This window comes from Trypanosoma brucei (assembly GCF_000002445.2).
Source record: "Trypanosoma brucei brucei TREU927 chromosome 11 chr11_scaffold01 genomic scaffold, whole genome shotgun sequence".
In the NCBI taxonomy this organism is placed as follows: Eukaryota; Euglenozoa; class Kinetoplastea; order Trypanosomatida; family Trypanosomatidae; genus Trypanosoma; species Trypanosoma brucei.
The window spans coordinates 3,026,442-3,052,968 of NT_165288.1; the positions used below are offsets into that span (position 1 = coordinate 3,026,442).

Here is a 26,527-nt window from a genome sequence, read left to right on the forward strand (position 1 = left end):
CACGGTTTGGAGTAGGAAGTACAGATATAAAGCACGAGAGAAAGAAGGAAAAAACCATTGGCAGAGATAAACCTTGGGATACAGGAAGTGCTTGTTGACGTGTTAAGGGAGACGACTCTTCCGTTACTATACTATGCAGTCAAGGTTACTAGTGGAAACAAGGAGAGGTAATTTTTTTTTTTGAATCTGCGGCGATGGCTGCGCTTGACTTCTAATTCTTCGGGGGGGGGGGAGTAGAGGGAGAAAGGATAAAAGAAGGGTGTAGCAAGGACGGTTCAAAATAGCAGCTCCCCGCCCCTGTATTCACAGCCTGCCCGTCCGGAACGTATATGACTGCATGTCAGTATCTGTGTGAGTTTCTCGTGACATGAAAGATGGGGCTGGGCGGAAGTTGCTGTAGCACCACGTGAACCGTGGGTGAGAAAGACAAAAACAGCTCAGTATCGCCCGACTGGCTTCCGGATCCTCCGCATCTCGGTTGTCATTCATTTTTTTTATTTTTATTTGTTTTCCATCGGCAGACGCTAGAGAGAGATTTGTGAGGATTGTAGAAGCGAAGGGAGAGGAGCGATGGTACATTTCCAAGTATTAACGACTGCGTGGGTGGTGGTAAATGACAGTGAGGCTCCATGGGTTGAGGAGAAAAAGAGAGAACATGGAAAAGTGCTAGTTGTAGTTGAGCTATGGAGAGCACATTCTCAAGTGTTACGCACGTTTAGCCGCGTAAACTTTTGTTGTTTTAGAGTACGCATGCTTCGCTTCCATCACTTCCGCAGTCATCGCTTTCTTTGCCTTTTGTTGCACAGCTTCATTTGTTGATTTTGCGACTGCAAATAATGTGTAACTCAGCGGACGCGTCGTCCAAAGGAAAAAAAAACAACAACAACTCAGGGGCGCAAGAAAGCGAGACTCGCTGCCGTTTTCGTTGGTGTGCGGTGGATTGAATAAACTCTTTGCAATCAGGAAGGTGTGTGTATCAGTCTCAGTTTTATCCTCCTCACTACATGCTCATGTAGAGCTATTGCTTCGGTGTTTCGGGAGGGGGTAATGTTTTATTCTCCCTTTTGGCGTTGTTCTGGTTTCCAATCTGCAGAGAGAATCTTTTGTTGCCGCAACCGTTAACGATCTTTGATTCGCATGAATATTACCGATGAACGGTGATACATTCGTAGTTGTTTGTTCTTTTATGTGTTTCATACTGAGAGCAGGTACCTATGAATTGCTTACAGCTAAGAGTAGTGTCAATTCGCAACGAAAGGGTGTAGTCGGTGGAAAATAAAGCGTGGGTAGCTCGTTTGGTTTGGGAAGGACTCGCCGATGGCAAACTGTACGACTCAGGCATCCGATGAGGAGAATGGTTTGGCGTTTCTGTGTTGGCGTCGTTGCTTGTCGCTGCTCCTTCCCTCCCACTGCGCAGTGCAAGGGAAGACCGTTGACGAGATGTGGATGCGGTACATTTTTGACCGATACACGGAGCCACAAAGGTACTATCACACAATGGCACATGTTGAAGAGATGTTGAATTACTTTCTTCAATACCAGAAGGGAACCCGCCCAGATCATAGGCTGCCAGAGGACGGTGCGAGGTGTCTCGCTTTGGAACTTGCGGTACTGTTCCATGATGTTGTGTACGACCCGAAGCGCGGTGACAACGAGGAGTGCAGCGCAGATTGGTTCTCTGCCTTCTGGGAGGAGTGCCGAGAATTGGCTGTTTCATGGGAAACTAAGATGACAAGTGGAGACGATCGGTTACAGCAGCAGCAGAGGGAGAAGTTGATATGGCACAACGCCAAGGCCGCTATGGACATTAAGATGACAGTGGTGGATTTTATTCTCCGTACGAAGCACCACATGTCTGTCGAACCGTGTTACAGGAGAGACTTGCCTGGCGGGGGCGAGGGCGCTTTGGAGACGGGAAACCCACCACCGGATCTTCATTTGTTTCTTGACCTCGACTTGGCAATCCTTGGAAGTGAAGCCGACAGGTACATGCGGTATGCGAGTGATGTGAGACGAGAATACGCGTGGTACAGCGATGAAGAATTTTCGCGGGGTCGCATTGCCTTTTTACAAGGGTTTCTGAATTACCCGCAGTGGTACAAAACTAAATATTTTTGCGATGCGATGGAGGAAACGGCGAGAGCCAACGTAACGGCAGAGCTAAAGTTGTTGGAGGAACGGCTTGGGAGAACCGCGTAATTCCTTGTGTTCATTTCGTCTGTGCGCGTGGGCTAGGGTTTGCTCCTGCGTTTCGTCAGTTATTTTCCCACAGCCCTGCCACTTGCATCAAAACAGAACCCATTCAGTTTGGTGACTTATTTTACCTCGTTATGCTTGACTTTTGGCTCTAACGCGTTATCTTTGCATTGCGTTGTAGTAATTGTGGCTTCTCGTTGCCCTCTTCCAGGCGTTTCTGCGCAGCGTGTAGCTCGTGATGTAGGGCGCAAGCTTTCGATCCCTCCCACACATCTGTCTGTTTCTTCATAACGGCTTCTTACAATTATATGCTCTCGTTCTCCTTTGTCTACATTCCCCCCCCCATTGCTAACTCATTGCCGTCGTTTGATGATAACCACCGTCCTGTCCACCATCTTTATTGTGATGCGTGGGGAAATAGACTCCATTAACGCACAATTGTATTCGATAACAGCAGTATGTCTGAGTTCCAAAGGTTTGTTAAGCTTCTTGAGCAGACAGATGGCCGCGACAAGATTCTAAAGGCATTTTCTGGTGTCTTTAAGGCACTTGGCTCCCTCGACACCTGTCAGAGCCGCTCAAGTGCGTTTGGCGCCGTCGGGAAGTCTATTGGAGACGCCCGTTGTCTCCTTCGTATGGCGAAGTGGGTGGGTGATGTGCCCAAGATGCAGAATACCATTCAGGATTGCAGGGCAAAGGGCAAGGTCAACATGAAAGAGGTCTTGAAGTTCCTCCGCGTGCTGTGCAACTTCCTCTATGTGCTCGGCGACAATGTGGCCTTCGTCGCCCGCTACAATTTGTTGGCTTTGCGGCACAAGAGCATCCACCTAAAGGCAAAAACAGCGCAATTCTGGGGATTCTTCCTTGCCGCTGTGCTTGATGTTGTTGCCCTTTACGGTGCGCTTCAGAAGCGTGCGAGTGACCCCGCCACAAGCAAGAAGGAGATGAAGGCAGCACTTATCAGTTTCGTAAAGGATGCCTCGGACACCCTCGTAACAATGGCCTTTGTTGGTTACCTCCGTGAAGTCTGGCGACCCAGCGCGACAACTTCTGGAGCTCTCACTGCAGTTGCTGGTGGTGTTGCAACGTATTTGAACTGGAACAAGATCAAATAGACAAGGGTCACAGGCTGCCAGCCGCCGGAAACTGGCTGCTGCGCGATGTGAAAAGGAGAGAAGAAAAGTGAAAAAAACATAAAGGAAGAAAGGGTTATTGATAGCGGCAATACGCGTTCACGCCAATTTGCAAGTAGGTGCTAGGCACTGGAGGGGGTGAATAAACGGGTGAGAAAGCAGCAAAGAGACAATGTTTATATATATATATATATATGTTCATCATCCCGAGTTGTGATGCAACGCCTAGAGGAAAGGATGAGGTGGAAGTGTCCGCTCGCATGCGCATATTTATTTACTCATTTTTTTTATAATTAACTTAAACAAGAGAAGGGATCCCCCGTTCATTCTCCAAATATATTTGGAGTGGGGTCTGGTCATGAGAGAGTGCTTTTCTCACTGTTTTGTTCATTTTTCTTTACCCACTCTTGGCTGACTCCAAAAAAAAAACTTGGAGCGAGGAGAAAGAAAAAGAGGGGGGTGATAGGGGATAGTGGGGGGAAGAGAGTAAAATGTGCAGTGAGAAGGCCACCAGAACCGAAATGAGTAATGTAAAGGAGAGACCTGTGGAGTGTGGGAATGGGGTACTCCACACAGATAGATAAGTGGCCACAGACCGGCCACTCGTCGGTGTGTGCGGGTAGTGTATGATATGCCGCTGCAGGCAAACTGAAAGCAAAAAAATTAACGGAGATATCCCAATAAGGACAAATATGGAAACAACGACATCTTCTTTTTCCTTTCCTTTACTTCTAAGAAGCTGCGAAGGTATGCAAGGATAGTTATGAACGAGAAGGGAAGGTTCTCAAGGTGCGACATCTATGTGTCTAATATCATTCCATCATGCGCGCAGCTTCGCAGGTAAACGTTGGGAGAGGGAGAAGTGAGGCTATGGGAGAACGGTGCAGCTCCAGCAACTGCTGGAGCTGCAGTGTATGTGCTTGCATCTTTGATCCTTCGTGTTTCCGTGTAACGCTGCGAAACTTTTCTCGGTACCCCACCCTTTTTTTTGTTGTTGTACCGGCTTCATTAAGGTTGCGTGCTGAAGACCTCTTAAGTTTTGAGATGTGGAAACTGGACGGCGTGCTCGGCAATTGGCGGTATTGCCTCCAGCACGCGGCCAGCTTTATGCATTGGCTCCCTCCTCCTCTATCATCACCATCTTTATGGCTAACACTTTTGGAGATTGCGTGTTAATGATGTTCTTGTCCTTTTGGTTGCCTCTTAGTGCTGGCCGCTTATTCTGTCGGTTGATGCAATTTCGTACATGCTTTATTATTGTGGTGATGTTAGTGGAAGTACTTCCCACGCCGGTTGCCGGTTAACTTTAAATGCCCCATTCCTCTTCCTGTTCATATTGTTATCTTTACATCATCGTTTTGCTTTCGTATTTTTTTGTTCGTAGGACCGCTGTCTGGTAAGTACAGATTAATTCGAGCGAACGTGGGGGCGACAACGGGTGGGTCGGGGCTATGTAAGGCCAGGTGCTAGACTTCTCCGCATCGGCAGTGTGTTAAAGAGCACGGTTTCTTACATCGTGGAAGGATGTGGGATTGTCGCTACCCTTGTTAATGAATTTCATCTTGCACACAGTTTTTTCGAAGTTGTTTTGTTAACCTTTCTTACGTATATTCGGCCGCAATCTTTTTAAAAAGTGTTTTCCACTCCCTCCACCGCCTTCATTCATTTCTCCACGCCCACCGGCAACATAGCTGTAGCGGTTTTGTGATCGGAGGTTGAGAGTTCTGTTGCCTAGTGGATGCGAGAGGTTGCGCAATGGCGTCGTTAGCAGCAAAAAAAGACGGAGGTGACATCAATGGGGGCCCGTCTGAGGAAGAGGATCAGCTCCAACAACTCTTAGGGACTTCTTGTTGTGTTAATCTCAGCGACTCCACGGTGAAGCGTGGTTTTCTGTTGGAAGTGCGATACCTCTGGCTGCCCAGGTTGCTAAGTGGTAACGGCACTACTGGTGTAGCTCCACAACTCTATGGGTTTGTGCGCATAAAGGACGCGGACCACCGTATTAGTGGCTGGTTCCCCATTGACTGTATTGACCTTAAGGAAACTGGAGGGGCTAATGGAGCTACGAGTTGCGGCAGCAGCTACCCTACGAACAGCGCAGCTTACAACTCAATGGTGGTAGCAAAGAGCAAAATCACGCATCCCATAATTAGTCCGGTATACCGGGAGGTTACACCGGGAATGGTACGGACCCGCCGTGAGGGGAAGCAGCTCGACTTCTTTGAGGAACGCCTCCTCCGCGACTGCCGGACTCCCACCACAGTGCGATACTTCATATACCTGTGTAAGTTTGCCTTTCCTCCCTGGTACTATGCGCCTTATGGTATGCTGAATCGCGAATACGATCCTTTAGCACCTTTAAGCGACGCAGAGCGGGAGGCGTTGCGTTTCACTGAGGGGAGCACCAATGAAAGCATTGATACTAACCCTTTCATTCGAGATGCTTACCTTTGCCCGTTCTCCCTCCGTATATATAGTACCTTCGAGCAGATGCAGCACGAAACCCTAAGATATCGCGCTGGTCACTTGCACCCCCCCGGACTTGAGATTTATCGGGACGACACCCGTGGGTTTTCCATGTTCGAGGTGAATGGGAGTCGTCACGTCACGTACTGCCGTCACTTGTTCTTGTTAGGGAAGTCGTTCCTTGAGAACAAGTTGGCCGGACATGACGTACACAACTACTACTTTTATGTTGTGTGCCTTCATCATCGGCACTATCCACACTACACGGATGACACCTCCGCTATGTATTTTGTTGGGTATTTCACATGGGAGAAGCAGGTGACTGACAACAATCTGGCATGCATCGTCACTTTACCATACTTTATGGGTGGGGGAGCCTCATCGGGACAACAGAATGACTTAAGCGATGATCGCGGCCCAGTTGGGGCAGACACTGCCTCCCGTGAAGGGGACACACCCAAATTAGGTCATTTTGGGCAATTCATGATCGCTGCGAGCTACGAACTGGCTTACAGGAGGAAGAATGTTGGCTCCCCAGAAAAACCACTCACAGACTTGGGAGCAGCTGCCTACGACCGCTACTGGAAACGTGTTCTCATAAAGTGGATGCACACGTTACTGGAGGGTAACGCCGCAGCAATTACCGTTGACGACGACGCCGGTGATGATGGTCAGTCTGTAACGATTGTGGTGGCCCATGAGAACGAGGCGAAAATGGCGGCCCCGGGGGCCTTAAAGCGACCGCGTCCCGGCACCACTGATGGGAGCGGCTGCGCGGAGGCGGTGCGGGGTGCACGTGTGGCCGAGGGAGACACCCTGGTGGACACAACCGTTCGGAGTATAGCCAAGCAAGTACGGTTGGAAGAGGCGGATGTGCTGCGAACTTTGTTACAAATGGGTGTTCTTCACCTTAATGCAGAGGATAGAAGTATGCGCGTCGTCATCCCCGTCTCTTTTGTCAACAGAGAGTACGGTAAAATGAAAAAGTGGGCACATGACATGACGCGCGCTGAATTTGACCCCAAACTGCTCACTGGCCGTGGCGGGCCTGCCTGGCTTGTTAACACACCATCGCCGCGTCGGCACAATCAGCACCAGAGCTGATGTGTCGTCCCTCCCACAATATAAATGGTCTTTTATTTCTAACTTACCTTTCCCAGAGTCAGTGCTTCTGCGGTTTCTGTCTTACTCGTGGGTGTATGACTGCCTCTGTGTGACCTCCATTTCCCACACAAATTATTGCGGCTGCGTTGCACCCCTTTTATAAATTACATTTATGCCATCCGTGTCCTTCTTTTTATCAATGTCCCTACCTCACTCTTCTATTCACTATTGTTTCATTCCTTGCGGTAGCATCGTCAGATTTTGCACTAGTGTAAAAAGAAAAATAACACAAATTTATTACCGGCAAGAAGGCTTACAAAATCCGGTGCACACCGCTTCTTAATTAAAAAAAATACTCATATAGATATATCCAGAGGGGTTCTACGAACCATACACATCATATACACAACCCTCATCAGTATAAACAAAAAAATTACTAAGAACCAACCGAAACAGAGTTACTACGTCAGACATAAATATTCAGACAAAGTACCACATTAAGTGTTGGGAGTGCTCAGTTGGGGAGGCAACTGAGTTTCTTCCAGCCGTGTGACGCGTGGGAGGAGGAAATCGGAACCGGGCCCGAAAGCACAATGTCGGGTCGCACCGTTGAGGAAATATACCAAAAGAAAACGCAGCATGAACATATCCTTGCCCGACCTGATATGTACATTGGTACAATCGAGCCTGTAACGGAGGATGTGTGGGTGTACGACGAGGCGGACAATGTGATGAAGCTACGGAAATGCACATGGACACCTGGTCTGTATAAAATATTCGACGAGATACTCGTTAATGCTGCAGACAATAAGGTACGTGATCCCCATGGGCAGACGACCATCAAAGTGTGGGTTGATGCCGCGAGGGGACTAGTGCGTGTGTACAACAATGGTGAGGGTATTCCCGTACAACGCCACCGGGAGCATGACTTATGGGTACCAGAGATGATATTTGGTCACCTGCTGACTTCGTCAAATTACGATGACACAGAGGCAAAGGTGACGGGTGGGAGGAACGGGTTTGGTGCGAAGCTGACGAACGTGTTTTCCACACGCTTTGAGGTGGAAACAGTTCACTCCCGGTCGCGTAAGAAGTTCTTTATGCGGTGGCGAAATAACATGCTGGAGAACGAGGAGGCTGTAATCACCCCTTGTGATGGTCCTGACTATACTGTTGTGACTTTCTACCCGGACTTCGAGAAGTTCAATTTGGAAGGTTTCACGGAGGACATGGTTCTCATCATGCAGCGTCGTGTGTATGATATAGCAGGCTGCACAGACAAGTCGTTGTGCTGCTACCTTAATGATACACGGATTGCATGCAGGTCCTTTCCCGAGTACGTAGATTTATATCCCACGATGGGTGAGGAACGTAAACCTTCTAGCTACTCCCGAGTAAATGACCGATGGGAAGTTTGTGTGCGTGTCTCAAATGTTGGGTTCCAGCAGGTGAGCTTCGTCAATTCGATTGCAACGACACGTGGCGGGACGCACGTGAAGTACATCGTGGATCAGATTATTGCTAAGGTGACAGATCAAGCGATGCGTAAAAGCAAGACGGAGGTGAAACCACACATGATCCGACCGCATCTTTTCATTTTCGTCAATTCACTAATTGAGAACCCCAGTTTTGATTCCCAAACAAAGGAGACGCTGAACACACCTAAAGCACGCTTCGGTTCTACTTGTGATCTCCCTGCGTCTTTGATTGACTGCGTGCTGAAGTCGAGTATCGTGGAGCGTGCGGTGGAGATGGCGAACAGCAGACTGAACCGTGAGATGGCCATGAAAATGCGCAACACGAATCGTAAACAGATATTGGGAATACCTAAGTTGGACGATGCGAATGAAGCTGGTGGAAAGTACAGCCAACGTTGCACCCTGATACTTACTGAGGGAGATTCCGCCAAGGCTCTCTGTACTGCTGGGCTGGCTGTTGAAAATAGAGACTATTTCGGTGTCTTCCCCTTGCGCGGTAAGCCACTCAATGTTCGTGATGCTTCAGTAAAGAAAGTGATGGGATGTGCTGAATTTCAAGCGGTAAGTAAGATCATGGGCCTTGATCTCAGCCAGAAGTATACGAGCACCGAAGGACTGCGGTATGGGCACCTGATGATTATGTCTGATCAGGATCACGATGGGTCACACATTAAGGGTCTCATCATCAATATGATTCATAATTATTGGCCTGACCTGCTGAAAGTGCCTGGCTTCCTCCAGCAGTTCATAACTCCCATTGTGAAGGCGCGCAAGAAGGGAAGAGGGAACAATGACGAAGGTACTATTTCCTTCTTTTCCATGCCTGACTATTTTGAGTGGAAAAATGCGGTTGGTGAGGGCATCAAGAATTATGAGCTGAGGTATTACAAGGGTCTTGGTACCTCCGGTGCAAAGGAGGGTCGTGAGTACTTTGAGAACATTGACCGTCACCGACTAAACTTTGTATATGAAGATAGAAAGGACGATGATGACATTGTGATGGCCTTCGCGAAGGACAAGGTTGACGAGCGTAAGCGGTGGATTACCGAATTTAAGGCAAATACGAACATTAATGAGTCCATGAACTATAACGTCCGGAACGTATCCTACTCTGAATTTGTTCACAAAGAGCTTATTCTTTTCTCTGTCGCAGATTGTGAGCGGTCTATTCCCAGTGTTGTGGATGGTTTAAAACCTGGGCAGCGGAAGATAATGTTTTCAGCGTTTAAGCGTAATCTTGTTCGATCGCTTAAGGTGGCTCAGCTTGCTGGTTACGTCTCAGAGCACGCTGCATATCACCACGGCGAGCAGTCATTGGTTCAAACCATTGTTGGACTTGCACAGGATTACGTGGGTGCAAACAATGTCCCACTCCTCTACCGTGATGGTCAATTTGGTACAAGACTACAGGGAGGTAAGGACCATGCTGCGGGACGTTACATTTTCACCCGTCTCACTGACATTGCGCGTCGCATTTACCATCCCTCCGATGATTTTATTGTAGAATACAGGGATGACGATGGTCTTTCTGTGGAACCTTTTTACTATGTTCCTGTGATTCCTATGGTGCTTGTGAACGGGACTGCTGGTATTGGCACTGGTTTTGCTACGAACATACCCAACTATTCTCCCCTTGATGTCATTGACAACCTAAACCGTCTGCTCTCTGGGGAGGAATTGCAACCAATGAAACCATGGTATTTTGGATTCACCGGTACGATTGAGGAACGGGAGAAGGGTAAATTTGTGTCGTCTGGGTGTGCGACTGTGCGTCCTGATGGGGTGGTACACATCACGGAGCTTCCTATCGGCACGTGGACGCAGCAATATAAGAAGTTCTTGGAGGACCTTCGTGAACGCGAGATTGTTATACAGTACCGTGAGCACAATACAGATGTGACAGTTGACTTCGAAGTGTTCATTCATCCTGAAGTGCTGCGGCAGTGGGTAGCACAGGGGTGTGTGGAGGAACGTTTGCAGCTACGGGAATACATCCATGCGACGAACATCATTGCATTTGACCGAGAAGGGAAGATTACGAAATACCTTGATGCTGAGTCTGTACTGAAGGAGTTCTACCTGGTTCGTCTCGAGTACTACGCTCGCCGTCGTGAGTTCTTGCTGGAGCAATTGCAACGCGCGGCACTCAAGCTTGAGAATATGGTTCGTTTTGTGAATGAGGTTATTGATGGCACATTTATTGTTACACGGAGGAGCATGAAGGATGTGTTGAAGGACTTAAAGCAACGTGGATACACTCCCTTCCCCCCGCAGCAAAAGAAGAAGATGAGCTCCACCACTATCGTTGATGAGGAGGATAACGATGGTGCGCGTAAAATATTACCCGATGTTTTTGAGTTTGAAAGTGTTCCGTTGTGCGAGCAAGTAATTGGAAAAATCTTATGCACAGCTGAGCCGGAAGAGATTAATATGTGGAAAGGGGTCTTAGTTGAATACGACTACCTGCTCAGTCTAAGGATGGTGGACTTAACAGTGGAAATGGCTATGTACTTTCGTACAAAGAGGGAACAAATGCTGAATAAGCATAATTTTGTGCTGTCTGCTTCCTCGAAGGACTTGTGGCGTGAGGACTTGGATCTCCTGCGGTCCGATATTGAAAAACTTTTTGACGAACGGAGAAGAGAGATTGCGCTGATCCAATGTAAGAAACTTGAGAAGAGGCAGTTTTTTGATGTTTCGCGGTTGCGTGTACCTCTGCTGTCGGATGCGGCGCGGAAAGCTGATCGTAGTTTAGCACTTCGACAGTCGAACTGTAAGCGTGAAATGTCTAGCAAATGTGCCAGTGAAAGTTTTGCCCTTTTGGTCGATGCGGGTGTTCGGGTTAGCGGGTTAACTGAAGGTTCTTCGATCTGTGATATAAACGAGGCAAGGAGGAAATATGGACACTCAGTCGCTGGAGGTAAAAGGAGGTTGGTGCGTCATGATGAGGTTAGTAAGCGTGGGAAATTTTCTTCCTGTGGGGATCAAAGACATGTTTCCCTTTCAGATGGCTCTGATACGGATGATTGTAGCATTGGGGCGCCGAGTGTTTCACCCTCCGATGCGACCCCGGCGACTCAAAAATCGAGGAAAATATCCGATTCTTCTTATGGGTTCGGTATCGAGGGCGAAGTGGATATATTTTTTGAAGATACCGTCGGGGAAGATTTTTCGGAGCCAGCGACGCAGGCTAACATTGTGCGTTCCAAGTCAGAATCACCAGTCCTCGACTTTTCAGCAGAATATGCAACCGAACCAAAAAGCAGGAAACGACCCCGTAGCATTGAGGACAACGATGAAAACACGTGTCCCTTTTACGTTGACGTGGTTGGTGAAGACGTGGAATATGACTCAGATCAATGCATTGGGTTTGATGCCTGCGTATTTTGAAAATTAATTTTTTTCTTTTTTACACGAATGTCTGTGTCCCCTCTCTTTTTTTCTTTTTTGGGAAGAGGATGTGAAAGAATAATTAACTACCTTTTGTTTTACCTATTCGGGTCTTTTTCTTTTCTTTTTTTTTTATAATTGTAAATTGAGCCCTTGAGTCTGGGTCGCAACCGGTTGTGTGCGCACGAGACATCAACTTATATGTGATGGCAAAACCGGGGCGTATGACCGAGGGTATAAAGGGGTATGATCTCGGAGGCTCCCAAAGGTAGGGATTTTTCCGGAGACTAAATATGTTTATTTTTGTGCTGTTTTGCTAGATTTTGGCTTCTTTTCTCTTTTTAATGTTTTTTCTTTGGTATTTTTCGTTTTTTGGGTTTTTTAATTTTGAGTACTTTCTATTTGGCCGTCTCTCACGGTGCATTTAGTAACTGCTCAGTTGCTGGTGCGCAGTGATCAATAACATTTTGTCCTCTGGAAACGGCAGTCGCTTCTTTTTTCTGTTCTCCTTTCTCTCTCTCTATATATATGTATATTTCTCTCTTTTTTTTTTTAATATACTTTTACTGCTTATCCATAATTTTTTTGCTGGTTCTTCCTGAGAGTCGCGTCATCCACTTCCCATTGCTGCGTGGAGAGTGGACTGAACAGGTTACCGAGCGTTTGGTGCTAACACGGACTCAGTAGGAACTTTAAGCAGAGGAATAGCTTAGCAATACTAAGGAGCCAGCAAAAAGGTGTGTGTGTGTGGGGACTGCGTTGGAGAGGAGAGGTATCGCCTGTGCAGGAGGTAGAGGATATAAGTGAGCGCTGAGACTGATATTGTTGCAACAGCCTCACACGAGAACGCGAAGATGGACATATCAGCCACGCGCCGTGGGGCAGATGCGGGTCGGAGGCGCCATGGCCCCCGGTTTCCTGTCATAATAGTTGGTGAGGTGTTTACGAATGCATCTGCACCGGTTCACCCTCTCTTTCCCGTGGCGCCCTCCGGAAAGTTGCCGTTCGCACTTCTACCCATTTGCAACACGCCCATAATTGACTACATTCTGGAGAACCTAGCAGAGAATGGAGTAGACGAAGTGTTTATTCTCTTTAACAGTGAATCAGTACCTCTCGTGCATTCTCATCTAAAGAACAACCGTACAGTGCGCGGCCGACCGTGGCTAGAATGCAAGGACATGAAGGTCCGCGTTGTAGAAAGCGTGCGCACAATGACACGCCTTTGTGACGTTACAGCAGAAATTGTGGAGCAAAACCTTGTTGAGCAGAACTCGTCTTTTCTCTTCGTTCCAATTGACTCCGTGGCAGTTTTCACCAACCTTCGCGGCCTCTTTCACATGCATTTGGAGCGTTCGCGGAACATAAAAAGCTACGCCGCCACTCTTGTCTGTACATCAGTTAAGGCTGCTCTCGAGGAGACTCTTCACAATGTGCTCGTCAACAATGCAGACAACACGGGGACTTCAGCTACACAGCAGCAACGGGAGCCATCGCCGGGTGGCGGATTCGGGCTCTACGCGTTAGAGCGTCGTCCCCTCCCGGCCCCAGCGCTCCCACCGAGTCCACTGACAATGTTTGCGATCCAGCAGTCAACAGGTGTGGTGCGAAGTATGACTCGACTCGAGCCGGCTGGGGAAACGTCAGAGCCAGTCCGAATGGAGTTCAGTAGCCGTGACCGCATTTCAGTGCGCAGCGACCTCGTACCAACAGGATTTTTATTCTGTTCGGGAGGGGCGTTATCCCTCTTCTCGTTTCCGATGGCTGACCAGCACGCGTTCCTAGTGGATTTACTCGCGAAGCACGAACTTTGGGGTAACGTCTTTGGTGTCGCGGAGGCGGTCGCACCAATGAGCGTTGTGCAGCCCATCAATAGCCTTCGGACGTATATTCAGGCAAATATCGATGTGTGTAACCGCCGATTTTTTCCACTTACACGGGAATATAGGTTCGTTGAGGATCGTGAATTATATGCTGCCTCCCCCCATCTCCCCAGTGTCTACTTGCATCAGTTAGGTGCCAAAGTGTTGGCAAACACCTGTGGTCCATGCGTAGTAGTGGGTGAGCATGTTGTTGTGCCGCCCAATGCCGTGGTGCGTGGTGCGGTACTGGGTAAGGGTGTTTCCATTGGAGATGGGGCGATAGTTGTTGGCTGCGTTCTTCTTGATGGTGCGGTAGTTGGCCGGAATTGCGTACTACGAAACTCACTCATTGGGCACAATACCAGGGTATCAGACAGGGCAGAAGTGCTGAATTGTATTGTCGGCGATGACTGTATTATCGGGAGTGCTGATGAAACTCATAAGGTTGTCGCGATCACTAGTAGCAGTAGCGACAGCAAAAATGAGGACAGCGCTAGTGTTAACACCGACGGAAGGTGTAGGAGCAATACGAATGGTGTCTACACCGCTCACCTTGCTGGAGATCAGGGAATTGTGCTTCATGACGTTGTTGTTGCGGTCTGTTCTGCTGTGGATACTGACGAGCGTGTTGTTGGTCGCGGGGGGCTTGGAAGGGTACTGCAGGGGCAGCACATTAACAGCATTGTCCCAACATCTGAACTCTTCTTGCGGGACCCCATTCCACGTAACGCGGATGATAGTGACGTTGGCGATTCGGAAACGGACGATGACGATGATGACGGTGAAGGGACATTTGGTGAGGTGGTTCGTAATTTGTTAGACCAAGCGATAGGCCAACCGTCTCGCATGGAACACTGTGTGTTCCAAATGAAGAACAGTCGCCTCACCTTTGGTAGGAAAAATCGTGACCTCTGCTATATCGTAACAGAGCAATTGTTAAAACATGCAATGGGGCAAAACACCGGTGACACGAATGTGTTGATGCAGTCGGTCCGGGACCTTTTTGGCCAGTGGTGTCGTGCGCTTTACACCGATGTGGTTACAGGCGATGACGAGATGCAGGCGGTATTGGAAGCTGTGTGCTGCAGCGTTGCGGATCCGGCTTGCCCGCTGCACAAATGTGGCCCTATGCTGCTAGAATGCATCTATAATGACTGTGATGAAGACCTATACGAGGAACGTGGCTATTGTATCGTCAGCGGTGAGTCACTCGTAGAATTTGGTACAAGGATGGCAAGGCTAGCAGAGCAGCGATGTAATGAGAGCGATGAAGAAGATGAAGAGGAGGAGTTGGATTCTCGTAAGGAGGGTATGTTGCGTGTGGCTCTCACTTGCCAGAAATTTATAGCTGATGTGCGCTTCTTCCTCGAAGAAGAAGAGGAGGGAATGTTTTGAAGGGATGGTAGATGCTTACAAACCATATTAGGGTGTGGACGTGTGGTTGGCAGCGACGGGTAAGGTTCATATGATCTATTGGCAGGTCGCTTGAGACCTTGACAAGCTAACCCAAAGTCTAAGTGATCATAAACGAAATATTTTATGGATACCCGTTTAAGGTAGGCATCGAAAAACTGGGGAAGAGGAAAGATGAGCAAATAAGATATAAAAGGAGCGAGATCTAGTGGAGCAGGACACTTAAGCAGCAGCGTCTGGTTTTTATGTGATGCTCCGCCTCGGGAAACGAATCCGAAGTCGGAGCGATTTATCGCAAAGGAAAATACAGTAATTGCATCTGCTTCGTTTTTTTTTTTGTAATATCCCTGCGGCGCCTGCGAGCGGTACGGGGAGTGTTATCTCTGTTGCCGGTTTTCCGTTTTTGTGTGCTTAACCGAGCCGAACACAACTAACATAAGTAGGCAACCCAATTACGTTATGCTCCTCCCCATATGCGTACGCGTGCCTCCTCCTCTTTGTGGTGGCTGTTTTAGTGGCATTTTTATTTTATGAAATATCACCTTCTGTTGGATGTTCTTCTTGTATATTTAAAAGAGAAAAAAAAAGCGGATTGGTGTTGGTGCTGGACGGTGCTGTGTCGTCCTGTCTCGAGTTTGAGGTCCCTCGTGCTTGCTCGAAATCGACTATAGGTAGCGTTTCAAGCGAACCGAAGGGAGGAGCGAGGTTACATCGATCTGCACAGATACGGCACGGGGGTTGTGAAGATATATCGCCATTGTAAGTCGCTTGAGGTTTGACTTCATCTGTACGTGGAATCTGTCACGTTAAGAATCACATTGAGTTAAATCACCTTCAGCATAGGCTCTACTTATTAAATGGACTTTGACACGTCAACTACGTCTGTCACGTCAGCCATGCTCGAGGCACAACAGAAGATTAATTCCCTTCGCGAAGATAAGGAATTGTACGCGACCTTGGAAGCGAAGGCCAGCGCGAACTTTGAGCGTCACCGGTCAGAGCTGACGCTATTGTTACAGAAGGAACGCGCTATACATGCGGCAGCGGAGGACCGTCTGCGTGCGCAGCTTCAGCAACTGCTTCAGGAGAACGAGGCGGCCCAGGCAGAACTTCAGTGCGTTCGCGCAGAGCGAGATAACCGCTGCTGCGAGGAGGTGCAACGGCAGCGGCAACAGCGTGAACAACACGAAGAGACGATGCGTCGGGAAGCACTAGAACTGCGTGATGCGTTAGCAGTCATTCGAGACGACGTTGAAGTTGCGCAGAAGGAAAAGCACTGGCATGAGATGCAGCTACATGAGGCGCTCACGCTTCAGCAGGCGCTTCATGCTGACTTCAGAAAGGTTCGTCAGGAGGCTGACGAACTCTCTGCAACGGAGCTCCAGAAAGGGCAACCACAGAAATCGGGAAGGGAAAAGGTTTTTCTTCCCTGTGGCCCTGCGGATAAGACTTGCCCGGTGAAACCCGCTTCCCACCACATTGCTGCGATTGTGTCCACAGTAGAGCGTAACAACTACTATTGGCCACGCCTCTACTACCGTCGTAGGGGTATTCCCTCGCCGCTGGATAGCAGAAGAGAATCCGCGCCGCGTTGCCGGAGCAACAGCAGCAACCCCGCGGTGGATATCCATAGAAATTCTTCCATAGAGCCATGCCAGGCAACACAACTTGTGGCGTCTCCCATCTTGCCGAAACCCGCGACGGCCGTGCCGGCTACGACTGCCTCTCTTTCAATTACCCCTGTAACAGCGCTGGCGGCTGACACTAGCGCAACCTCAACGGTGGCGGCAAAGGTGGACCCCCCTGTAACGTATAGCGCTCGGAATCTCGACGCAATCTGCCGTTCATTGCTGCGTGAAATACTGCAAATGCGTAAAGAGTACCAGGAGTGTACAGCAGCGCTTAATGACCCTACTTCAGACACTGTGGAACTCAGTCGCCGCATGCGCAACCTGATGTGTACCTTGGACCGCAAGGTTCACCAACTTCGCAGTCTGCGCCAGCAACAAGCGAAGGTAGAGGACAAACTGCGAATGCATGATATGCTAATGGAAATCGCAGAGGAAAACAATTACTGCCGGAGTGTTTACAGCGACCTACTGGAGCTTATTCGTTCATGACAAACTTTACACTGTACCACCATATGTTGTCCATGGTATTTGTTTTGTATTTCCCCCTACTGTAATTTTTCTTTCTTTCCATGCACAATTTTGACACCGCGAACACCATCCGACGACTCGTTCATACCTTCGTTTGTGGGTGGCCTTTGTAATCTTTAGTCCTTTTCCCTTCACATGTGCATATGATGTCGCACCTTGTTGGAAAAGGGATATCAACTGACGGGACGGAGGAAAGGCAACAGCCCCTCAGGTTCTGCATTCAATAGACTATAGATAATGAAGCATATGCGTAAGCATACACATACACGCGCGTAAAGCAGTAAAAATTAATGAGTCTACGTACGCACACCCACACACGCACATATATATATAAGTTGTGTATACTTGCATACATATCTGTATATGCCTGAAGGGGCGTAAGGACGGAGCAGGAAAGAATGAACTGAAGGTGGAGGGAATGGGAAGATGGGATTAGCTGTATATGGTGGTAATGAGAAGGCATGATGCTAAAGAAGCAGAGACCACTTAGCATAGTTGCTGCAGTGTAGAGTTTGTGCGCGAGGTGTGTTTGTTTGTTTGTTTGTTTGCGTGTTACCGTTGTTAAGGGTATGAAGTCCTACGTTCGTGATTTTTTTACCCATTGTTATATTGGTTTTTCGTTAGTTTTCTTTTGTGTATGTCTCCGCGGATACTGATTATAGATTGCTTAACCTGAGTTGTATGCGTTTGAGTAGGAGCATTCCCAGACCTTTCTGAGAATTTTACCCTGTTTTTTTTTCGACCTTTTCCCGTCCACCCACCGGTGTCGTGCTGTGGAATCGAAAGGGGAAAAGCACACTCTGGCAGCGGGAAAGGGAAAAAGATTTACATATATTAGAAGGTAGTGAGATACGTGAAGAAGGAAAGCTGAAACTAACAAAGTTAACGAGAACAAAATAACAGGTAATAATAATTCGATTCTTAAGGGATATCATCAGACTAACACGCAGGGGCATCCACCAGAGAAGGAAACACAAACACACAAACACATACATACGAAGAGAAAAAAAAGGCGCAATACAATAAATATCTCTGCAAGACAATAACGCAGATCTTTGAGCACGATGACTGAAATGCTGAGCTGTTTGGTGCCGTACCTTGATAAGCACTTGGTACTTGGCCTCCTCTATTTTTACGATGATCAGGGTGTCGATGTGGGTGATGCCCTCCGATTCGTGCAGGCGACCACGGCGCTGACGCCGGAGGGTGAAGTGTCCCTCGAGCAGGAGAACAAAATTCGTGAGACCGCCGAGCGCGCTCGCCCAGCACTTGACATGTTTTTTGAGCAGAACGTTTCGGACAACTGCACATACCAGTTGTGCCTCACGGAGAGTCGGATTGACGAATTGCGAGGTAAAGGAGAGTTGTCTCGTGGTTTCCTTGAGAAGGAGGGTATTACCCCCAAGGTTATGACCGCCGTGATGGATTTGGCCTTTTTGTACTACGACGCGGCGCGGTACGGGGACGCATCTGAACTACTTTCCTTGTTACAGTGTGTTACGGGATACGAGCTTGGCGAAAGCAAGTTACTATGGGGAAGGCTGGTGTGTGATACGTGCTCATGCAGATGGCCGTCTGCGATCGCGGCAGCGGAGAAACTGTGGAAACAGCAAGGTGCAGACGGGTCAGAGAACAAGTCAGGAAAGACAACACTCCGCGGCGACAATGGAACCTCCGTAACGGAGCGAGTGTGGTTGTTGCATTGGGCTCTCTTCCCGTTCTTCAAGGGTGGTAACCAGTACTCCACACATCTGTTGAACATTGTCTTTGACAACAAGACGGATTCCATATACCAGTGTGTTGTAGAGACGGTGTGCCCACACTATCTGCGCTACATCTGCGCGGCTGCTATTCTCAACACACACCGTCGCTCCGCCCTTCGTAGAGCTGCCGAGATGGTGGGAAGAATTTATGAATATTCCGACCCGCTCACGCAACTTGTGAGGGAAATCACGAATTACCGCTCCTTCGAGGACACCCTTGAGCTACTGCCGAAGGTAAGCGAGCTGGCACAAGGTGACTATTTCCTCAATCTGCACGCTGATAATTTGGTCGAGAACGCGAAGCGGCTTATTTTCACCCAGTATGTGGTAACCCACAGTGTAGTGTCAATACCATACATGGCGGAAAGGCTAGAAATGAGTGCGGCAGGGGCCGAGGTGTGGCTAGCTGATCTCATCAGCGAGACAAAGCAGCGTGCAAAGATCGATGCCGTAACAGGTCAAATGTTTGTTGGCTCGCAGGTTCGTTCCGTCCATCAAACGGTGCTTGACAGGTTGGAGCCGGTTGACCACGGTCGGCGCTGATAGAATGGAAAAAGTAGGGGAGCCATGAAGCCGCGTTCAGTGAAGGTTGCGCGCCGAGGCTACGGTGAGATCGATTCGTGTGCTTGAGGTTTTTCCTTCCGCAAGCAGCGCAAAGGATTATGAGCAGTGGGGGATCGAATATTGTTCGTTCAGTAATAAAGCGTGAAAGGGAAGGAGGGTGCGAGTGTGTGGAGAATGCGAAAATGGGCATGGGATTATTGAATGGGATATTACGAGTTACCGTCACGTAAACGGACATGAGGTGTAAGTGGTGTAGCTTTATACATTGTTGGGGTCCCCCTTTTTAATGTGTTTCTGCATTTCCTACATTTTGGGTGCGTGGGGCTCAGTCCCATTGGAAACGCAGTTTTGTGGTGAGGATGTTGTTGTTGTGGAGCGCTGCTCCCTTTTGTAAGAACGACACAAGGCTGGTTGTCACTTTCTCCACTGTTAGGATAGTTGCCTTACTTTCATTTCGGACGGCCTCTTTCGTTAACTTCCCTCTTTCAAGCAATCCTTACACGTATGTTCAAATTCCACCGTTAGCGGGAGAAGAGTAAGGAAAAAGTTACTTTTTAAATACTCACACATCCAAATAAGAGGGTGAGGTTTTGCATTTGTGTGTTTGCGCGTAAGTGTATGTGCCCACTGGCATGCAAATGATAGGCCTCCTCCCTGGGGTATGAGGTGCGGGGGATGGAAATGTTTTCTCTGGAGCTGCGACCTCGTCCATGTAGTTTTCTCTCATTTCCTTCCTAACGGTCTTATCTCCTCCAAAAGGCAAGCGTAAGTTGCCGAGGGGCTCATATTAGATTAGTGACCAATATACTTGTGTCCAAGTTTAGACCTATAGGAAGTCCTCGCGGGTAACGGGACGCACTGAATAGGTGAACACCACAAAATAAGATGCTTTCAGTTTACAAACCGCGCTTTCTTACGGGAGAAAAGGGACGTGGAGACGGACGGGGAGGAAAACACGGAAGGCAAACTTTACTGGGTCCACCGTCCCGGGGAGCCGTATGGCCAGCAGTTGCAGGAGGGGGAGCATGGCCCATAGCTGCACCGGTGCACCTCAGCCCACTTCCTGTGCCGGTGGCAACGTCGCATTGGGCGCTCTCCGGCTGTCGATTGCCGGCTACCATTCCGACAGGGAAGCGTTTGATTGGGTCCTGTGTCAATGAGATGAGCAACCTCAACGATTCTGAGAAAGCGATATGTGAGCTCATGGTTGGCTTTTTGGAGCACAAATCTGCAACTGAGGCCGAGTGTATCATGTCGGAGGTGGACGAAATGGTTTGTTCCCGTCGCTTGCTCTCACAGTACAGTGGTGTGTACGCTAGTAAATGCCCCGGTGACGCAAATGGAGGGAAAGACGAACCGTTGCGTGGAAAAACTCAGCTTATTCGCTTCCTTCGGCAGCAGCAAGAGGAAAAGGAGGAGCGGGAGAAGAACTGGGAGCAGAGGCGGCGCCAGCGCATCGCCAGGGAAGCAGCGGAGAGAAGAGAATCACGAGAGAGGTGGAAGAAAATGTTTCTGCACAACGTAGAGGGAAAAAGCAAAAGGGAAGCCCTTCCAAAAACAGCTAAGAGAAAGGCACAAATTGGAAGGTGTATCGACAAAGAAGCTGCCAATATAAAACACAAACAACGACGGTGTGAAGACGAGGACTTTAGATTAACATCTCTAAGCGATTCCACTTTCACTGACTCTTTATGCGGCTACCCACAACATGTGCCGAACGTGGCAAGGCCCATCAGAGTGCCAGCTGCAACCGAGCGATTCGCTAATGCAAGCGAAAAACTCACTAGGGAGGTGGCAGGTGCGCAATATATACGAGTCCCAAGGGAAATGCCGACAAGCATACGCGTCGCTTCTTCTGACAGCGAGAATACGGAAGATATTATCGAAAAAACAGATAAGTTGGTGGGGGACAGGTTAGAGGTGTTCAAACAACGGCAAAACACAAACGACACGAGATCCAAAGAATCATTTATTGCAGCAATTCAGAAAAGTTATAGCGCACAGGGTGATGAAAGACCACTCACGACAACAGAAAACCAGCAGCAAATGACAAAAAAAGATAATCAACTGAGAAGCACAGAAGTGGAGAAAAAAACCCAGGACCCAACATCAATTACAGCTACCATCCGATACACCAAACAGGAGGATGACATCAAAAATAAACAAAACGCCATTTCAGAAAGAGGACTCAGTACATCAACGAACCAAAAACAAACAGAAACATTAATTACTTCTAACAATCAACATTCAGTTGATGAGCGCCACCAATCAGACGATCGACAGCACTCCAAACGTTCTGAATCCAAGAAGGAGTTGCAGGAATCATTGCATTCCAACAAGTCTGCAGTGAAGGATGGTGAACCTGAACTTGAGGCTTCTCAAGGTTCGAAGAAGTCACAGCGGTCCCGTGAGTCTATTCGTGAGGGTTTTGCTGATGATTTGCAATCACAGGGTTCTCAACATTCTAAACGTTCTGAATCCAAGAAGGAGTTGCAGGAATCACTACATTCCAACAAGTCTGCAGTGAAGGATGGTGAACCTGAACTTGAGGCTTCTCAAGGTTCGAAGAAGTCACAGCGGTCCCGTGAGTCTATTCGTGAAGGTCTTGCTGATGATTTGCAATCACAGGGTTCTCAACATTCTAAACGTTCTGAATCCAAGAAGGAGTTGCAGGAATCACTACATTCCAACAAGTCTGCAGTGAAGGATGGTGAACCTGAACTTGAGGCTTCTCAAGGTTCGAAGAAGTCACAGCGGTCCCGTGAGTCTATTCGTGAGGGTTTTGTTGATGATTTGCAATCACAGGGTTCTCAACATTCTAAACGTTCTGAATCCAAGAAGGAGTTGCAGGAATCACTACATTCCAACAAGTCTGCAGTGAAGGATGGTGAACCTGAACTTGAGGCTTCTCAAGGTTCGAAGAAGTCACAGCGGTCCCGTGAGTCTATTCGTGAAGGTCTTGCTGATGATTTGCAATCACAGGGTTCTCAACATTCTAAACGTTCTGAATCCAAGAAGGAGTTGCAGGAATCACTACATTCCAACAAGTCTGCAGTGAAGGATGGTGAACCTGAACTTGAGGCTTCTCAAGGTTCGAAGAAGTCACAGCGGTCCCGTGAGTCTATTCGTGAGGGTTTTGCTGATGATTTGCAATCACAGGGTTCTCAACATTCTAAACGTTCTGAATCCAAGAAGGAGTTGCAGGAATCACTACATTCCAACAAGTCTGCAGTGAAGGATGGTGAACCTGAACTTGAGGCTTCTCAAGGTTCGAAGAAGTCACAGCGGTCCCGTGAGTCTATTCGTGAGGGTCTTGCTGATGATTTGCAATCACAGGGTTCTCAACATTCTAAACGTTCTGAATCCAAGAAGGAGTTGCAGGAATCACTACATTCCAACAAGTCTGCAGTGAAGGATGGTGAACCTGAACTTGAGGCTTCTCAAGGTTCGAAGAAGTCACAGCGGTCCCGTGAGTCTATTCGTGAGGGTTTTGTTGATGATTTGCAATCACAGGGTTCTCAACATTCTAAACGTTCTGAATCCAAGAAGGAGTTGCAGGAATCATTGCATTCCAACAAGTCTGCAGTGAAGGATGGTGAACCTGAACTTGAGGCTTCTCAAGGTTCGAAGAAGTCACAGCGGTCCCGTGAGTCTATTCGTGAGGGTTTTGTTGATGATTTGCAATCACAGGGTTCTCAACATTCTAAACGTTCTGAATCCAAGAAGGAGTTGCAGGAATCATTGCATTCCAACAAGTCTGCAGTGAAGGATGGTGAACCTGAACTTGAGGCTTCTCAAGGTTCGAAGAAGTCACAGCGGTCCCGTGAGTCTATTCGTGAGGGTTTTGTTGATGATTTGCAATCACAGGGTTCTCAACATTCTAAACGTTCTGAATCCAAGAAGGAGTTGCAGGAATCACTACATTCCAACAAGTCTGCAGTGAAGGATGGTGAACCTGAACTTGAGGCTTCTCAAGGTTCGAAGAAGTCACAGCGGTCCCGTGAGTCTATTCGTGAGGGTTTTGTTGATGATTTGCAATCACAGGGTTCTCAACATTCTAAACGTTCTGAATCCAAGAAGGAGTTGCAGGAATCATTGCATTCCAACAAGTCTGCAGTGAAGGATGGTGAACCTGAACTTGAGGCTTCTCAAGGTTCGAAGAAGTCACAGCGGTCCCGTGAGTCTATTCGTGAGGGTTTTGTTGATGATTTGCAATCACAGGGTTCTCAACATTCTAAACGTTCTGAATCCAAGAAGGAGTTGCAGGAATCATTGCATTCCAACAAGTCTGCAGTGAAGGATGGTGAACCTGAACTTGAGGCTTCTCAAGGTTCGAAGAAGTCACAGCGGTCCCGTGAGTCTATTCGTGAGGGTTTTGTTGATGATTTGCAATCACAGGGTTCTCAACATTCTAAACGTTCTGAATCCAAGAAGGAGTTGCAGGAATCACTACATTCCAACAAGTCTGCAGTGAAGGATGGTGAACCTGAACTTGAGGCTTCTCAAGGTTCGAAGAAGTCACAGCGGTCCCGTGAGTCTATTCGTGAAGGTCTTGCTGATGATTTGCAATCACAGGGTTCTCAACATTCTAAACGTTCTGAATCCAAGAAGGAGTTGCAGGAATCATTGCATTCCAACAAGTCTGCAGTGAAGGATGGTGAACCTGAACTTGAGGCTTCTCAAGGTTCGAAGAAGTCACAGCGGTCCCGTGAGTCTATTCGTGAGGGTTTTGTTGATGATTTGCAATCACAGGGTTCTCAACATTCTAAACGTTCTGAATCCAAGAAGGAGTTGCAGGAATCACTACATTCCAACAAGTCTGCAGTGAAGGATGGTGAACCTGAACTTGAGGCTTCTCAAGGTTCGAAGAAGTCACAGCGGTCCCGTGAGTCTATTCGTGAGGGTTTTGTTGATGATTTGCAATCACAGGGTTCTCAACATTCTAAACGTTCTGAATCCAAGAAGGAGTTGCAGGAATCATTGCATTCCAACAAGTCTGCAGTGAAGGATGGTGAACCTGAACTTGAGGCTTCTCAAGGTTCGAAGAAGTCACAGCGGTCCCGTGAGTCTATTCGTGAGGGTTTTGTTGATGATTTGCAATCACAGGGTTCTCAACATTCTAAACGTTCTGAATCCAAGAAGGAGTTGCAGGAATCACTACATTCCAACAAGTCTGCAGTGAAGGATGGTGAACCTGAACTTGAGGCTTCTCAAGGTTCGAAGAAGTCACAGCGGTCCCGTGAGTCTATTCGTGAGGGTTTTGTTGATGATTTGCAATCACAGGGTTCTCAACATTCTAAACGTTCTGAATCCAAGAAGGAGTTGCAGGAATCACTACATTCCAACAAGTCTGCAGTGAAGGATGGTGAACCTGAACTTGAGGCTTCTCAAGGTTCGAAGAAGTCACAGCGGTCCCGTGAGTCTATTCGTGAAGGTCTTGCTGATGATTTGCAATCACAGGGTTCTCAACATTCTAAACGTTCTGAATCCAAGAAGGAGTTGCAGGAATCACTACATTCCAACAAGTCTGCAGTGAAGGATGGTGAACCTGAACTTGAGGCTTCTCAAGGTTCGAAGAAGTCACAGCGGTCCCGTGAGTCTATTCGTGAGGGTTTTGTTGATGATTTGCAATCACAGGGTTCTCAACATTCTAAACGTTCTGAATCCAAGAAGGAGTTGCAGGAATCATTGCATTCCAACAAGTCTGCAGTGAAGGATGGTGAACCTGAACTTGAGGCTTCTCAAGGTTCGAAGAAGTCACAGCGGTCCCGTGAGTCTATTCGTGAGGGTTTTGTTGATGATTTGCAATCACAGGGTTCTCAACATTCTAAACGTTCTGAATCCAAGAAGGAGTTGCAGGAATCACTACATTCCAACAAGTCTGCAGTGAAGGATGGTGAACCTGAACTTGAGGCTTCTCAAGGTTCGAAGAAGTCACAGCGGTCCCGTGAGTCTATTCGTGAAGGTCTTGCTGATGATTTGCAATCACAGGGTTCTCAACATTCTAAACGTTCTGAATCCAAGAAGGAGTTGCAGGAATCACTACATTCCAACAAGTCTGCAGTGAAGGATGGTGAACCTGAACTTGAGGCTTCTCAAGGTTCGAAGAAGTCACAGCGGTCCCGTGAGTCTATTCGTGAGGGTTTTGTTGATGATTTGCAATCACAGGGTTCTCAACATTCTAAACGTTCTGAATCCAAGAAGGAGTTGCAGGAATCATTGCATTCCAACAAGTCTGCAGTGAAGGATGGTGAACCTGAACTTGAGGCTTCTCAAGGTTCGAAGAAGTCACAGCGGTCCCGTGAGTCTATTCGTGAGGGTTTTGTTGATGATTTGCAATCACAGGGTTCTCAACATTCTAAACGTTCTGAATCCAAGAAGGAGTTGCAGGAATCATTGCATTCCAACAAGTCTGCAGTGAAGGATGGTGAACCTGAACTTGAGGCTTCTCAAGGTTCGAAGAAGTCACAGCGGTCCCGTGAGTCTATTCGTGAGGGTTTTGTTGATGATTTGCAATCACAGGGTTCTCAACATTCTAAACGTTCTGAGTCCAAGAAGGAGTTGCAGGAATCACTACATTCCAACAAGTCTGCAGTGATGACTAATGGCTTCTCTGTTGATGTTAGGAATTCTGGTGGTTGTCGACAGGAAAAGAACTTTTCGGATTGTGTTGGACCGTTGTTTTCCTCGAGGTCGCATTTGTCTGTTCACATGGATACACGTGGTGATGTTGATGTTTCTCCTCCTTTTCATGATATTTCTAGTGCTGGTGCTGGTGCTGAAGCTCCGCTGTCAATGGGACAGTCTGTTTCTTCTTTAGATGCTTTACCGATGCCGGAGTTTGTTGGGCCGCTTAAAGGTTAAATTTTTTGTCGTTTAATTTTTTCTCTGTCCCTAAAATTCTAACAATTTTTATATACGTTGTGTTGCTATAATATTAGTCTGCTTGTTGTTGTTCCTTTATTATTTGATTGAGAAATATTTCGTTGAGTTTATTTT

General features: G+C 47.9%; 8 protein-coding genes across 8 annotated transcripts, besides 2 other annotated features; all 8 read left to right on the plus strand.

Annotated features, from left to right (window-relative positions):
- Positions 1–1,317: 1,317 nt before the first annotated feature.
- Tb11.01.3360 (hypothetical protein, conserved) lies at positions 1,318–2,199 on the plus strand (the record flags this gene model as incomplete). The annotated part of the gene is made up of 1 exon (XM_824123.1): positions 1,318–2,199. The coding sequence occupies one exon, from the start codon at positions 1,318–1,320 to the stop codon at positions 2,197–2,199; it is 882 nt and encodes a 293-aa protein (XP_829216.1).
- A 455-nt stretch (positions 2,200–2,654) lies between these two features.
- Tb11.01.3370 (glycosomal membrane protein, putative) lies at positions 2,655–3,311 on the plus strand (the record flags this gene model as incomplete). Its single annotated transcript, XM_824124.1, has 1 exon — positions 2,655–3,311. The coding sequence occupies one exon, from the start codon at positions 2,655–2,657 to the stop codon at positions 3,309–3,311; it is 657 nt and encodes a 218-aa protein (XP_829217.1).
- A 193-nt stretch (positions 3,312–3,504) lies between these two features.
- Positions 3,505–3,525: a sequence feature (AT_rich).
- Positions 3,526–5,084: 1,559 nt separating this feature from the next.
- On the plus strand, positions 5,085–6,899 carry Tb11.01.3380 (histone acetyltransferase, putative; the record flags this gene model as incomplete). Its single annotated transcript, XM_824125.1, has 1 exon — positions 5,085–6,899. The coding sequence occupies one exon, from the start codon at positions 5,085–5,087 to the stop codon at positions 6,897–6,899; it is 1,815 nt and encodes a 604-aa protein (XP_829218.1).
- Positions 6,900–7,492: 593 nt separating this feature from the next.
- Positions 7,493–11,767, plus strand: Tb11.01.3390 (DNA topoisomerase II, putative; the record flags this gene model as incomplete). Its single annotated transcript, XM_824126.1, has 1 exon — positions 7,493–11,767. One exon carries the CDS (start codon positions 7,493–7,495, stop codon positions 11,765–11,767), a length of 4,275 nt encoding a protein of 1,424 aa, XP_829219.1.
- Positions 11,768–12,621: 854 nt separating this feature from the next.
- On the plus strand, positions 12,622–15,024 carry Tb11.01.3400 (hypothetical protein, conserved; the record flags this gene model as incomplete). The annotated part of the gene is made up of 1 exon (XM_824127.1): positions 12,622–15,024. The coding sequence occupies one exon, from the start codon at positions 12,622–12,624 to the stop codon at positions 15,022–15,024; it is 2,403 nt and encodes an 800-aa protein (XP_829220.1).
- A 914-nt stretch (positions 15,025–15,938) lies between these two features.
- Tb11.01.3410 (hypothetical protein, conserved) lies at positions 15,939–17,162 on the plus strand (the record flags this gene model as incomplete). Its single annotated transcript, XM_824128.1, has 1 exon — positions 15,939–17,162. One exon carries the CDS (start codon positions 15,939–15,941, stop codon positions 17,160–17,162), a length of 1,224 nt encoding a protein of 407 aa, XP_829221.1.
- Positions 17,163–17,727: 565 nt separating this feature from the next.
- Positions 17,728–17,749: a microsatellite.
- A 516-nt stretch (positions 17,750–18,265) lies between these two features.
- Tb11.01.3420 (eukaryotic translation initiation factor, putative) lies at positions 18,266–19,507 on the plus strand (the record flags this gene model as incomplete). The annotated part of the gene is made up of 1 exon (XM_824129.1): positions 18,266–19,507. One exon carries the CDS (start codon positions 18,266–18,268, stop codon positions 19,505–19,507), a length of 1,242 nt encoding a protein of 413 aa, XP_829222.1.
- Positions 19,508–20,413: 906 nt separating this feature from the next.
- Tb11.01.3470 (hypothetical protein, conserved) lies at positions 20,414–26,392 on the plus strand (the record flags this gene model as incomplete). The annotated part of the gene is made up of 1 exon (XM_824130.1): positions 20,414–26,392. The coding sequence occupies one exon, from the start codon at positions 20,414–20,416 to the stop codon at positions 26,390–26,392; it is 5,979 nt and encodes a 1,992-aa protein (XP_829223.1).
- Positions 26,393–26,527: the final 135 nt, after the last annotated feature.